General features: G+C 59.3%; 1 protein-coding gene across 1 annotated transcript in view; it reads right to left on the bottom strand.

Annotated features, from left to right (window-relative positions):
• Window positions 1-785: 785 nt before the first annotated feature.
• CPNE3 (copine 3) overlaps window positions 786-12,872 on the bottom strand; it is a 31,011-nt gene continuing 18,924 nt past the window's right edge. The window contains exons 11-16 of the mRNA XM_084864421.1: window positions 11,089-11,222; window positions 8,392-8,446; window positions 8,268-8,319; window positions 5,008-5,141; window positions 3,988-4,224; window positions 786-1,668 (exon numbers count right to left, since the gene is read on the bottom strand). Of these exons, the coding sequence (XP_084720547.1) occupies window positions 1,555-1,668; window positions 3,988-4,224; window positions 5,008-5,141; window positions 8,268-8,319; window positions 8,392-8,446; window positions 11,089-11,222 (726 nt within the window). The 3' untranslated portion in view covers window positions 786-1,554. The remainder of the gene's footprint in view (window positions 1,669-3,987; window positions 4,225-5,007; window positions 5,142-8,267; window positions 8,320-8,391; window positions 8,447-11,088; window positions 11,223-12,872) is intronic.

Below are 12,872 nucleotides of genomic sequence, written 5' to 3'. Positions count from 1 at the left end.
ATCTAATTTTAAAAGGAAACATTCTATTTAAAACTAGAATATGAAAGGTGTGAGGACTGTAATCAGCGTGGAACCAATGAGCCCTCATGCTGGTGACCCCAGCGCCCCCTGCAGGTGGTGTTGGTGCTGCAGGAGAAACTTAAGGGTCCAGGATTTAAGAGGGGCCATGTGGGTTTAAAAGGAAACAAAGCCAGCAACATCTCTGTGCCGCTTCCAAGCACACAGAGCTGCAGCCAGAACACGGACAGGGCTGTTCTCTGCTGGGGTCGCATCCTCTAACATGTCTGAGAACTGGGAACATGCACTGACCTGTTAACACAGCGGCCTCCCAAGGACTGTGATCTACAGTTTCAACGTTGAAGTTAAAGATGATTGCAATATAAGGGCACGTGCGGCCCTGGGCACACAGGTGCTTGGATTGCTGCCAAACCCATTCTGATGGTACCAGGTTGGCTAAGCAATGTGTTCTAAAGGGTAAAAATCAGGGGAAATTCTACTCTTAAAAAAGCATATTTGCAATACCTTAATCAATAAAGAAATTAAAGATTTAAAAAAATAAAAATAAAAAAACGGGATGGGATGAGGACCAATGAGAAAACAAAACAAAACAAAACAAAAGCATGTAAAGTCCACTATATCCAAAGGCAGGAGCTAGATTTTTTTTAAAGTTACAATAGGTTTTATGCTTAATACAGTACATCCTGGGCTTAGTACATGGCACATTATTAATGAGAAGTGTGATTTTGATTATCATGTGTTTAAAATCAACTAAAAACGTTACTAAAAAAAGGAAAAATGTCTAAGTGAATGCATCCAGCGTAAGGGGCCTCAGCGAGCAGGCCTGACACGGCCTCCGGGTGGCGCCGCGGCCCCCCCCCCCCCCCCCCCCCCCCGCACGAGGAAGGGGGTGTGGTTTGGTCCCACCGCTCCCCGCAGAGCCCCGCAGCACTGCCCCTCCCGGGAAAGCACTGCCCCTCCCGGGAAACGCTCCCGCAACAGGGATTCCAGGACAAGCCAAGGCGCGCACACGCAGACCCTGGGCTCGCGGGCAGCAGTGACACGCACAGCGGCTGGCGCAAGGCTCAGGCCGCCGGCTGTGCCAGAGGGCGGTGTGTGGCCCGTCGCTCGGCGCCTGCAGCAGGCGCGGCCGGACGTGCCGACATCAGCCCTGGAGAGCACGGAGCCGTTACAGGAACAGCTCCAGTGTCATCTACTCTGAGCAGCTTGTCACTGAGGTGGGGCTTGTTGCACAGAAACCTGAATCACACAGCCCAACAGGCTCCATTCTTCCTACTGGGAACCATTGGAAACGCAGCCCCTCCTAGGAAAGCAGTCACAACAACAAACCAGTTCCTCGGGAGTGTTTCCTCCAGACAGCCTCACTGCAGCCCCCGCGTCAGAAGCCACCACTGAACTGATTGGTAAAGATTAACTTAGCACTTTTCCTCCAGAAAGTATAAAACGCTTTACATAGAAAGAACCCGTAGAGAGCTAGGTTACAGCATGAATGCCGGTGACAGGGAGCGGGGCTGGGCACGGTCGGGAGGCAGACCTTCACTTGGCGGGCGCGGGGTTCTTGGGGGGCAGCAGCTTGTAGGTGTTGAAGTAGCCCACCACCTGCTGGGGGATCTCGGCCAGGACACACTGGGCCAGCGCCTCCTTGGGAGCCTGGAGAACACAACCAGTGACTTCATGAGCAATCACATTTTCACTGCCCCCCTCACCTTTTTAGTTAATCCTCATCCAAGGATATCTTTCCCATTGATTTTTAGAGTGGAAAGCAAAGAAAGAAGGGGAAAGAGAGAGAAACATCGCTATGAGAGAGACACATCGATTGGTTGCCTCCTGCATACACCCAATCAGGGCCAGGGATCAAACCTGCAATCCAAGTATGTGCCCTTGACAGGGAATTGAACCCAAGACTCTTTGGTTGGTGCACGGGCAACACTCTATCCTATCTAATAAAAGAGTAATATGAAAATTGGCTGTCACTTCAAGACACAAGATGGCCGCCCTCATGTGGTCAAAGATGGCCTCCACAAGATGGCCTGCAGGGGAGGGCAGTTGGGGAAGACCAGACCAGCAGAGGAGGACTGTTGAGGTTGACCAGGCTGACAGATGAGAGCTGTTGCGGGGGGGACCAAGCTAGCAAGGGAGGGCAGTTGGGATGGACCAGGCCTACAGGGGAGGGCAGGTGTGTGTGTGTGGGGGAATCAGGGCTGCAAGGAGGGCAATTAGGGGTGACCAGGCCAGCAGGGGAGGACAGTTAGGGGTAACCAGGCTGGCAGGGGAGGGCAATTAAGGGCAATTGGGCTGGCCAGGGAGCAATTAGGCATCGATCAGGCTGGCAGGGGAGTGGTTAGGGGGTGATCAGGCTGGCAGGCAGAAGTGGTTAGGGGCAATCAGGCAGAGGCAGGCGAGCAGCTGGGTGCCAGAAGTCCTGGATTGTGAGAAGGATGTCCAACATCCTGGTGGGACCTGGCCTAAATGGGCAGTCATACATTACTCAAGGTGTCCCAGACTGGAGAGGGTGAAGGCTGGGTTGAGGGACAACCCCCACCCCTGTGCCCAAATTTCATGCACCAGGCCTCTAGCCCTTTGGTTTTTTTGTTTTTAAAAAATATATATTTTATTGATTTTTAACAGAGAGGAAGAAGGGAGAGAGATAGAGAGCTAGAAATGTCGATAAGAGAGAAACACTGGCCAGCTGCCTCTTGCACACCCCCTACCGGAGATGTGCCCGCAACCAATGTACATGCCCTTGACTGGAATCAAACCTGGGACCTTTGAGTCCGAAGACCGATGCTCTACCACTGAGCCAAACTGGCTTCGGCAGCCTCTAGCCCTTTGATAAAGACCGGGATTCCGCAGTCCCACCTCTGTGCCTGCATCCAGTCTCAGGGTCAATTTGACAGCAGGGAACGAGCTGAGGGTGCTGACCCCCACCTGGCATGCAATGACTCTTGTCCTTATCTTTCAATGCTGGTCTTATTCACTCACTATTTATTTTTTTGGCTTCTTATTTAGAATAATTATAGATTCATAGGAAGTTGCAAAAATAATAGACGTCGAATGTTCACTTCACCCAGTTTCCTCCAAAGGTAATGGCTCTGTAACAGTGGGACAATATCAAGTCCAGGACAGCGACACCATCCAGTGCACAGCCCTTACTGAATCTCGTGTCACGTGTGTGTGCGTGCGCGCATGCATATAGCTCTGTGTGATCACAATCAAGATACACAGCTGTCTCAACACCACAAAGACCCCCATGGCTGCTCCTTAACCACACATGGGCCAGGTCCTGCCCCCGTCGCTGGGCGGGGATGGCGCAGCCCCTCGGGAAGTTCACAGGCTTTTGCTAACTGAACACGCAGCTGCACTTCTGCGTACTTCCCCCAAGCGGCATTCAGACGCACCTGTGCGTGATGTTAACAGTGGCTGGTGTGCACGAGGCACAACTGGAAGCAGCTGCAGGTGCCCTCAAACCACGTGCCCACAGCGGCACGGAGCCCGCTCGCAGCCTGTGAGGAATCACGGAGAAAAGGCCAGCCCCAAAGGCTCCTGCTGTGAGACTCTGTTTATGTAAGTTTCAAAATGCTAAAATCAAGAAGTGGACCAAACTAATGGCTGCCAGGGATGAGGGATGAAGGTGGGAGGGGACGGGGTGGCTGTGAAGGGTGCCACTGGGTGGGCCCGTGGGAGGGACCAGGCTGGTAGCAGTGTGCCACTTTATGAGATGCTACTACCATTGGAGGAAACTGGTAGACAGTCTCCGAGAGACTTGGCAAACCAACCTGTAGGCGGTCCGTTCCTCACACACGTGTGCAAGACTGGCTGCCAGGAGGGAAAGATGAGCTATCCTGACAGTCTCTCACTGGTTTAACTGGCCACATTCTGCGGGAGGCACGCAGGTCCAAGCCTGAAGCAAACCCACCACGGCCAGCACCCGCCCGCCCCCGGGGCGAACGGGGAGGCACAGGCACTCACGTTCTGGAACTGTCTGAAAGGCACAAACTGCACGATGTCCCTCGTGGCCACCTCCCCCGACGGGGCGCGCAAGGCGCCGCTGTCGCTGTCCAGGAACTCCATGGCGCTGAAGTCGGCGCCGCCCACTCCGACGATGATGATGGACATGGGCAGCTTGGAGGCATTGACGATGGCCTGCCTGGTCTCATCCAGGTCAGTGATCACGCCATCGGTGATGATCAGAAGCACAAAATATTGCTGCCAAAGAGAAAGCGCGGCCCGTGAGCAGCTCAGGCTCCCGCGACACAGGGAGTGCCGACACCTGCAGCTCGAGGACCACCTGCTACAAGAGCTGACGTCTGGGTGGCAGGGAGTTCACCGGAAACGTGCGCGTCCACTGAAGGGCGACAGGGCAGGAGACAGGCCGGCGAAGTCCACTGGGGCAAGGCGTGGAGACGCCACGGGTAGGTGCCCAGCAGGCGCAGGCGGACACACTTCCTTTAGTTGAAGCGGTGAAGCCGTCCCCATAGGAGCATCGGCCAAGGGAGCGAGAGCCAACTCCGGCGGAAGAGGGAGGACTTTATAAACTAAAGGACACATCGGTGTGGACGTGTGTGGGGGGTTCCCTCTGTCAGTTATCTAATAAATCACCAGCGTGCGGCGATGTCACATAAAGCATCGCCTGGCTCCGTCACGGGGGTCCGATTTGTAACAGCGGCTCAGGTGCTGAGTGTGCACGCCGCCCAGGCCCGGGCACGTGACTAAATCCCCGTTCACTCTTCCCGCCCCGTGTGCGTCCTCGCCCTGCCTCACCCCGAGAGGCAACGAGGGGTCTGCCACAGCACCCAGTGGCAGGTCTGAGACAAGACCTGTGGTGGGCAACCTTGTCCCTGCCTGTTTCTAAGGATCACTCGATGCCACCCCCACCGAGGGAGACGGTGCCCGCACTTCAAGCTCTGCCTTGGCCCCTCGATGGTCACGGCACAGACAAGGGCCCGAACAGGGCGGGCCCACACCTCACTTCCAGGGAGGGACACTTACAGAAGCTGTCTGCTGCTGTGTGGCTGCAGCAGCAAACCTGGCCACGTGGTTGATGATCGGGGAGAAATTCGTCGGTCCGTAGAGCTTTATCTGAGGCAGGCAGGCCCGATAGGCCTCCACGATGCCCTGGATCCCTGGGCAGAAAGAGCAGCGTGAGTTTTTAGGCGCACGCCACACCCGGCACTCCCCGCCAGTGTGATCGCACAGGACACAGCGCTCAGCCCGCCAGGCCTACACCCACTCTGCTGAGCTATGAGGGTGGGCACGTCCCATCACGTGCACGTGGAAGAGTCTATTCCTGTATCAGTACTTACTCATGTATCACTTTCCGTAGGAACCACGATAAACCCACTCCCGCCCACCCTGTGCAGCACACACCTCCACGGCAAGCCCCATAAACCTCCCGGCCCAGGACACGAGTCTCCAGCTGAGCTCCAGAGTTACTCACTGTCCACAGGACTGTTAGGGCGCTTAGCTTTGCTGCTAGGGATGAGACTCAGGGGAAAGGACTGACAGAGGCCGACAGCCACTGGACATTTCAAGGTGAGGCGGCGGCACTGGGAATTCTCAGGCGGGTCAGACAGAAAGCGCCTGCACACGTGGCTAGAGGCACACAGACAGGCCCGTGGCTCGGCGCCCCTGGGGCTCTTATCCAGGGTCTCCTCGCTGACTCACAGCGGGTCTCAACCAGGCGCTGCAAGAACTGCTAACTCGTGCAGAACCGATTCAGTCAGGGTGCTGACCCTTTTCCCTTGGTTGTCAAATAAAAATAGGACAAGAGCTGTTCGGTGTAAATGACTCAAAATATAGTTTTGGAAAAAGTGTATTTTCTGGTGTGCTGCAGAACCTTCGGAATTAGTTTACACGTGCCATGAGGAAGGCTGGACACGGGTGATATGGAGGTTAAACACGCAGGGCGGCTGCAGAGTGAGTCCACAGCCACTCCCGAGCCAGGGTCGCCCTGCACGAGGGTCCTGGGCGCTGGGACTGGCAGGCCTGTTCCCCCCCGCCCCCGCCCCCGCTCCGGCCTCGGGCAGCACAGCTGGGCAGCTGCACCCTGCCGAGCCCCAGCTGGAGAAACAGCAGGCTGAGCCCGGGACCAGGGCGCATCGCTGAGACCTGAGACCTGAGGGCGGCGGCAGCCTGGGACAGCCGCACGGCCCGGCCACAGCGCGCTGAGGCCCCCCAGGGCCCCGCACTCCTGCTCCACCTGCTGGCACCGAGGCAGACGCTCGGAAGAGACAGGGATTCTCTAGAAACCCCAACACCTGCTGCAGTCATCAGGAACCAGCCTCAGAGGTGGTCAGTGCAAACCCAACAGGCTTTGGCTTTAAAACGCCCAGCAGAACAGCGAGCCCCGGAAGAGAAGCGGGACGTGGTCTAAGGCCTCAGAACCTGGCTGCCCGGGACGGCAGGTCCCGTGAACGCCAGAGGCCCTCGGCACTCGGGAAGGCACGGCCCCGTCAGCACGCGAGAGCAAACGCTCACACGAAGGGTGTTTCACGTGCGAAGGTGAGGCTTCACCAGCGGCCAGCCGCCCCCCCAACGAAGCTCACAGACCCCGGCGGCAGCAGGGCTGTGCACATGAGTGCACCCCGCAGCACCGCCTTCCCTCTCTCCCTCCCGCTCCCGCAGCCTCAGCGCACAGCAGTCAGTCCGCTTCACCAACACTGCCGCAGGCCCTCCACGGACCCGGAGCCATGCCGGAGCCCTGAGCCTTCTGGGACTGAGGCGTGTGATTTCTGGGCGAGTGCACCAGGGGCTGGGCAGGAGCGCTGGACAGGCTGTCTCCCGCACAGCACCTGCTTTGTCTGAAACCCGTGGACTGTCTGCTCAGACGGACGGAGACCTGACGCAAAGCAGCCGCACCGACGGCAGCCCAGAGGGCTCCTGGTGCTGGAGGGAGAAACAGAACGAGTGCCCATGTGAGCCGTTGCCCTCAGCTCCCGAAGTCATTCCGTCCCACTTCCTCACACGGAACACGTGGCCCCGGGCGAGAGGGCCTGGGTCGGTGGGAAACGTGTTGGGGGGAGGCGCCTGGCAGCTCCCCCGGGGGAACCGGAGGACGGCCTTTCTGTCCGGACCCACACATCTGTCGCTGCAGAAAGTCAGCTGGCTGTCCACAGTCTATGCCTCTGCCCCACTCCCTTCCCCTCCAAACTCACACCGTTTTCTGGGGCCTGGCCTGGGCATGTCTGGAGAGGTCTCAGGGGTGGGGGAAGCATCTGGATACGGGACGTCCCAGGGAAGCGCGAACCACATGGGGGCCTCCCGCGGGGGGAAGCTGCCCGCACCCGCCCGCACCGCGGGGACCACCTGCACCCACCCTCCGGGGCGGCCACCTCCCTGCACAGCGCCCGCTCCTCCGAGGGCCTCAGAGGCCGGACTGACTGCTCGTTTCAGAGGGTTTATTCTAAAATCAACTTATGCGTGGAAGGAATATGACCCTATTTATTGACCGAGTCTCACGACAGGATTCTTCCATTCCGTTAGTCCTTTAAGGCAGGAGAGCATGGCGGCCGCTCCTCCCCCGCAGTGAGCCCCCCCACGCCCCCGCAGGGCGGCTCCTGCCTCGGGAGACAGGGCCGGTCAGAGGCCAGGCCGAGGGGAGGAGGCGCAGGGAGGCCAGGCCGAGGGGAGGAGGCACAGGGAGGCCAGGCCGAGGGGAGGAGGCGCAGGGAGGCCAGGCCGAGGGGAGGAGGCGCAGGGAGGCCAGGCCGAGGGGAGGAGGCACAGGGAGGCCAGGCTGAGGGGAGAAGGCACAGGGAGGCCAGGCCGAGGGGAGGAGGCGCAGGGAGGCCAGGCCGAGGGGAGAAGGCACAGGGAGGCCAGGCCGAGGGGAGGAGGCGCAGGGAGGCCAGGCCGAGGGGAGGAGGCGCAGGGAGGCCAGGCCGAGGGGAGGAGGCGCAGGGAGGCCAGGCCGAGGGGAGGAGGCGCAGGGAGGCCAGGCCGAGGGGAGGAGGCGCAGGGAGGCCAGGCCGAGGGGGGGAGGCGCAGGGAGGCCAGGCCGAGGGGAGAAGGCGCAGGGAGGCCAGGCCGAGGGGGGGAGGCGCAGGGAGGCCAGGCCGAGGGGAGGAGGCGCAGGGAGGCCAGGCCGAGGGGAGGAGGCGCAGGGAGGCCAGGCCGAGGGGAGGAGGCGCAGGGAGGCCAGGCCGAGGGGGGGAGGCGCAGGGAGGCCAGGCCGAGGGGAGGAGGCGCAGGGAGGCCAGGCTGAGGGGAGGAGGCACAGGGAGGCCGCGGCAGCGGGAGCATCCACTCACCTTTGCAGTAGGGGTTGGCCGGGCTGAAGTTCATGGGGAACTCGTGCGACACCTGCAGGGGGAAGGGGGCTGGTGAGCTGGGCTCGCTCCCCCGGGGGCGGAGCCGGAGGACGGTCCCTCTCACCTGCCACTGAGGCGGAATCTGAGCTCCAAACCCAAACGCGGGGAACATCTTATCCCTAAAAAGAAATGTGAAAAGAGAAGATCGTTTTTTCCAACATAGTTTATCTTTACTCATAATAAAACCAGTATAAGCTTAGTTTTCAAACTGTTCAAATCTTAAAAAAAAAAAAAAAAAAAAAGATTACTCCTAATTCCAGAGGAAAACAACGTTAATGTGCCAATTCTCCTAAATATTTTTATGTGCTTTGAGGGAGAAAGATATCTCTCCATGTATATTTATAAAAATGGAATTTATATTCCTAATTCTAACATTCTTTCCTACTTACATACTGTACATTCCACTGAGCAAATATGATAGCTAGACCCACAAAGCCCTAAAACCACAACTCTTTTCATTGTTTATGGCAAACTCGTTTGGCAGTCAAACTTGCTCAACTGACATGAAGTACATGAAGTTACTTACCGCCACAGAAAATGAATATTCATACACTGGCCACAGAAACATGGTACAAATGCCACATAAAAACTCTCATTTCCCATCAGGCCATCCTCCTCCACGGCCACTCATAGCGGCTCTGGCACTGAGGACAGAACCTGTGTCACACATGCCAAACCCTTCTCCCTGCTTACCATCCCTCTTTAACTTTGTCTACCGTATCTTTTACAGTTTTCAATATTAATGTGAATAAACGCTATTTCACAATTTCTGCTTCCTCGCTGTCAGACTGTCAGCAATCCGCGCATATTTCTGGGAACGTTCAGGGAGGTGTGACCGAAACGCCCAGTGCATCCGGAATGTTCTGGAGCCGCTGGAGGAAGCCGCTGTCCCCCAGGGTGCCCTCAGCCCGAGCCCACAGCTCCACCTGCTCCTCGGCCAGGCAGGGAACAGAAGCCACCTGCACTGCGCGGGCCGCTCACCCCCGTGCCTCCGGTCCGCTGCCAACACTGCCCGGCCTGGGGGGGGGGGGGGACACGCTGCCCGGCCCGGGGGACACGCTGCCCGGCCCGGGGGGGGGGGGGGGGGGCGGGGAGCGCTGTGGGTCGAGGTGCCTGTTTGTCTGAGACACATGCCCCCCACGAGCACCACAGGGCGCAGACCTCTACTTGGCCCAAACCCCTTTGTGTGGGGTCCGTTTCTCTGCTTGTCTGTGATTAACACAGAACGGGCCTCCCTGAACGCAGGCCGCCTGAGACACTCGCCGGCCGCCCTCCCGCCCCGCTCCGGCCCCGCCCCGCTGTCTGAGCGCCTGTGACTCTCCTCCTTCCGCGCCAGGACCGCTCCCGCTGCTCCCTCTGAAAACCCGGCTGCTCGCACCTCCCTCTGGGACCTGGTAAGTTACTGTCAGGATCCTGTTGGATTTCTTAAAAAATGAACGAATTCAGAAAGACATTTTTATGTCTTACATCATTATGACACCTGGCATATTTCTCCATTTAAGTAAATCTCCCTCTTTGTCCCTCAGTGCAGTTTTGTAGTTTTTCCCTCAGTGCCGATCCTGGACCCTCATCCTCACTTTTTATTACATTCTGAATTGTGGTCTTGTATCCACAACCTCTTGAGTGAGTCACTGCTGGTGAGTGAGAGATCGCTGATTTCTATGCTGCATCTCACCACTTCCTGAAGCCTCCCTCCCTCCCTGGACTCACAGGTGTGAACGTGTCCCCCAGGTCTGCGGGAGGGGCCAGAAGGGATAGGGCTGGGGGGCCAGAGAGGACAGAGGGGACGGAGGGGACGGAGAAGACGGGCCAGAAGGGCCAGGAGACAAAGGGGACAGGGAACGGAGGGGATGGGGGAAGGAGGGGATGGGGGACGGAGGGGACGGGGGACGGAGGAAGGAGGGGACGGGGGACGGAGGAAGGAGGGGACGAAGGGAACGGAGGGGACGGAGGGGACGGAGGGGACGGAGGGGACGGGGGACGGAGGGGACGGGGGACGGAGGGGACGGAGGGGACGGGGGACGGAGGGGACGGGGGACGGAGGGGACGGAGGGGACGAGCTGGAGGGACTGACTGAGGTACCGAGCGGACCCACTATCACTATGTCTGTGTTTCCCCTCCCGTCCTTTAGTCTTATTCTATTGCATACCGCTTCTTATATGCAGTCCTTGTTGGAAAATAAAAGCAGGTAAACCAGAAATTCTCCTGCCTGCGGCCGAGTGCCCCACACAACTCAGTCCCCTCTCCCTCCCCTCTCCCTGAGCCCCACGGCCCAGCTCAGTCCCCTCTCCCTCCCGTCTCCCTGAGCCCCACGGCCCAGCTCAGTCCCCTCTCCCTCCCGTCTCCCTGAGCCCCACGGCCCAGCTCAGTCCCCTCTCTCCCTGAGCCCCACTACCCAGCTCAGTCCCCTCTCCCTCCCGTCTCCCTGAGCCCCACGGCCCAGCTCAGTCCCCTCTCCCTCCCGTCTCCCTGAGCCCCACGGCCCAGCTCAGTCCCCTCTCCCTCCCGCCTCCCTGAGCCCCACGGCCCAGCTCAGTCCTCTCTCCCTCCCGTCTCCCTGAGCCCCACGGCCCAGCTCAGTCCCCTCTCTCCCTGAGCCCCACGGCCCAGCTCAGTCCCCTCTCTGAGCAAAGGTCAAAGTCAACAATGCGCCTGCCCCAAGGAGAAAGACAGATCAGACATCTCGCAGCCTGTCCCGCGCAGTCAGAGTGCACGCAGGAGACAGACACGCCTCCCGGGTGAGGACACAAGCAATACTCACGCGTCGTAGTCTTGAACGACCACCCCCACGGACCAGATGGCGGTCAGGTACTCGTTCACACCGTTGGGGCTGATGTAATGAAGGGAGTCGGGGGAATGCGGGTCCCCATTGGAGCCGGTGAAGTCCACCCCCACCTGCAGGTGACAATGCAGCCCTTACTCGAGAAAGCAGGGCATCCGCACAGGTGCGGGGAGAGCGGCAGGAGACGGATCCGCCCGCAGCCCACCCCCGTGTCCTCACGAGTGTCCGCCAGTCACCCGAGCACAGCCCAGACAGCCTGCGTTCTGTCTGCCAGATGCCTAAACGTGCATCACTGCCAAACATGCCACATGAGGCACTAGGACTGCACCGGGACTACACTGCACCGGGACTGCACTGCACTGGGGCTGCACTGGGACTACACTGCACTGGGGCTACACCGGGATTACATCGCACCAGCGATGCACCAGGACTACACTGCACCGGAGCTGCACTGGGATTACACTGCACCGGGACTGCACTGCACTGGGGCTGCACTGGGACTACACTGCACTGGGGCTACACCGGGATTACATCGCACCAGCGATGCACCAGGACTACACTGCACCGGAGCTGCACTGGGATTACACTGCACCGGGACTGCACTGCACTGGGGCTGCACTGGGACTACACTGCACTGGGGCTACACCGGGATTACATCGCACCAGCGATGCACCAGGACTGCACTGCACCGGAGCTGCACTGGGATTACACTGCACCGGGACTGCACTGCACTGGGGCTACACCGGGATTACACTGCACCGGGACTACACTGCACCGGGGCTGCACCGGGACTACACTGCAGTGGGGCTACACCGGGACTACACTGCACTGGGGCTACACCGGGATTACATCGCACCAGCGATGCACCAGGACTACACTGCACCGGAGCTGCACTGGGATTACACTGCACCGGGACTACACTGCACTGGGGCTGCACTGGGACTACACTGCACTGGGGCTGCACCGGGACTACACTGCACTGGGGCTACACCGGGATTACATCGCACCAGCGATGCACCAGGACTACACTGCACCGGAGCTGCACTGGGATTACACTGCACCGGGACTACACTGCACTGGGGCTGCACCGGGACTACACTGCACTGGGGCTGCACCAGGACTACACTGCACTGGGGCTACACCGGGATTACATCACACCAGCGCTGCACCGGGACTACATTGCACCGGGACTGCACCGGGACTACACTGCACCGGGACTGCACTGCACTGGGGCTGCACTGGGACTACACTGCACTGGGGCTACACCGGGATTACATCGCACCAGCGATGCACCAGGACTGCACTGCACCGGAGCTGCACTGGGATTACACTGCACCGGGACTGCACTGCACTGGGGCTGCACTGGGACTACACTGCACTGGGGCTACACCGGGATTACATCGCACCAGCGATGCACCAGGACTACACTGCACCGGAGCTGCACTGGGATTACACTGCACCGGGACTGCACTGCACTGGGGCTGCACTGGGACTACACTGCACTGGGGCTACACCGGGATTACATCGCACCAGCGATGCACCAGGACTGCACTGCACCGGAGCTGCACTGGGATTACACTGCACCGGGACTGCACTGCACTGGGGCTACACCGGGATTACACTGCACCGGGACTACACTGCACCGGGGCTGCACCGGGACTACACTGCAGTGGGGCTACACCGGGACTACACTGCACTGGGGCTACACCGGGATTACATCGCACCAGCGATGCACCAGGACTACACTGCACCGGAGCTGCACT

The sequence above is a fragment of the Pipistrellus hanaki genome, assembly GCF_964339955.1.
Source record: "Pipistrellus hanaki genome assembly, chromosome: 17".
NCBI lineage: Eukaryota > Metazoa > Chordata > Mammalia > Chiroptera > Vespertilionidae > Pipistrellus > Pipistrellus hanaki.
Note: the sequence above shows the minus strand (reverse complement) of the source record. Positions and strands in the feature narration are given on the sequence as shown.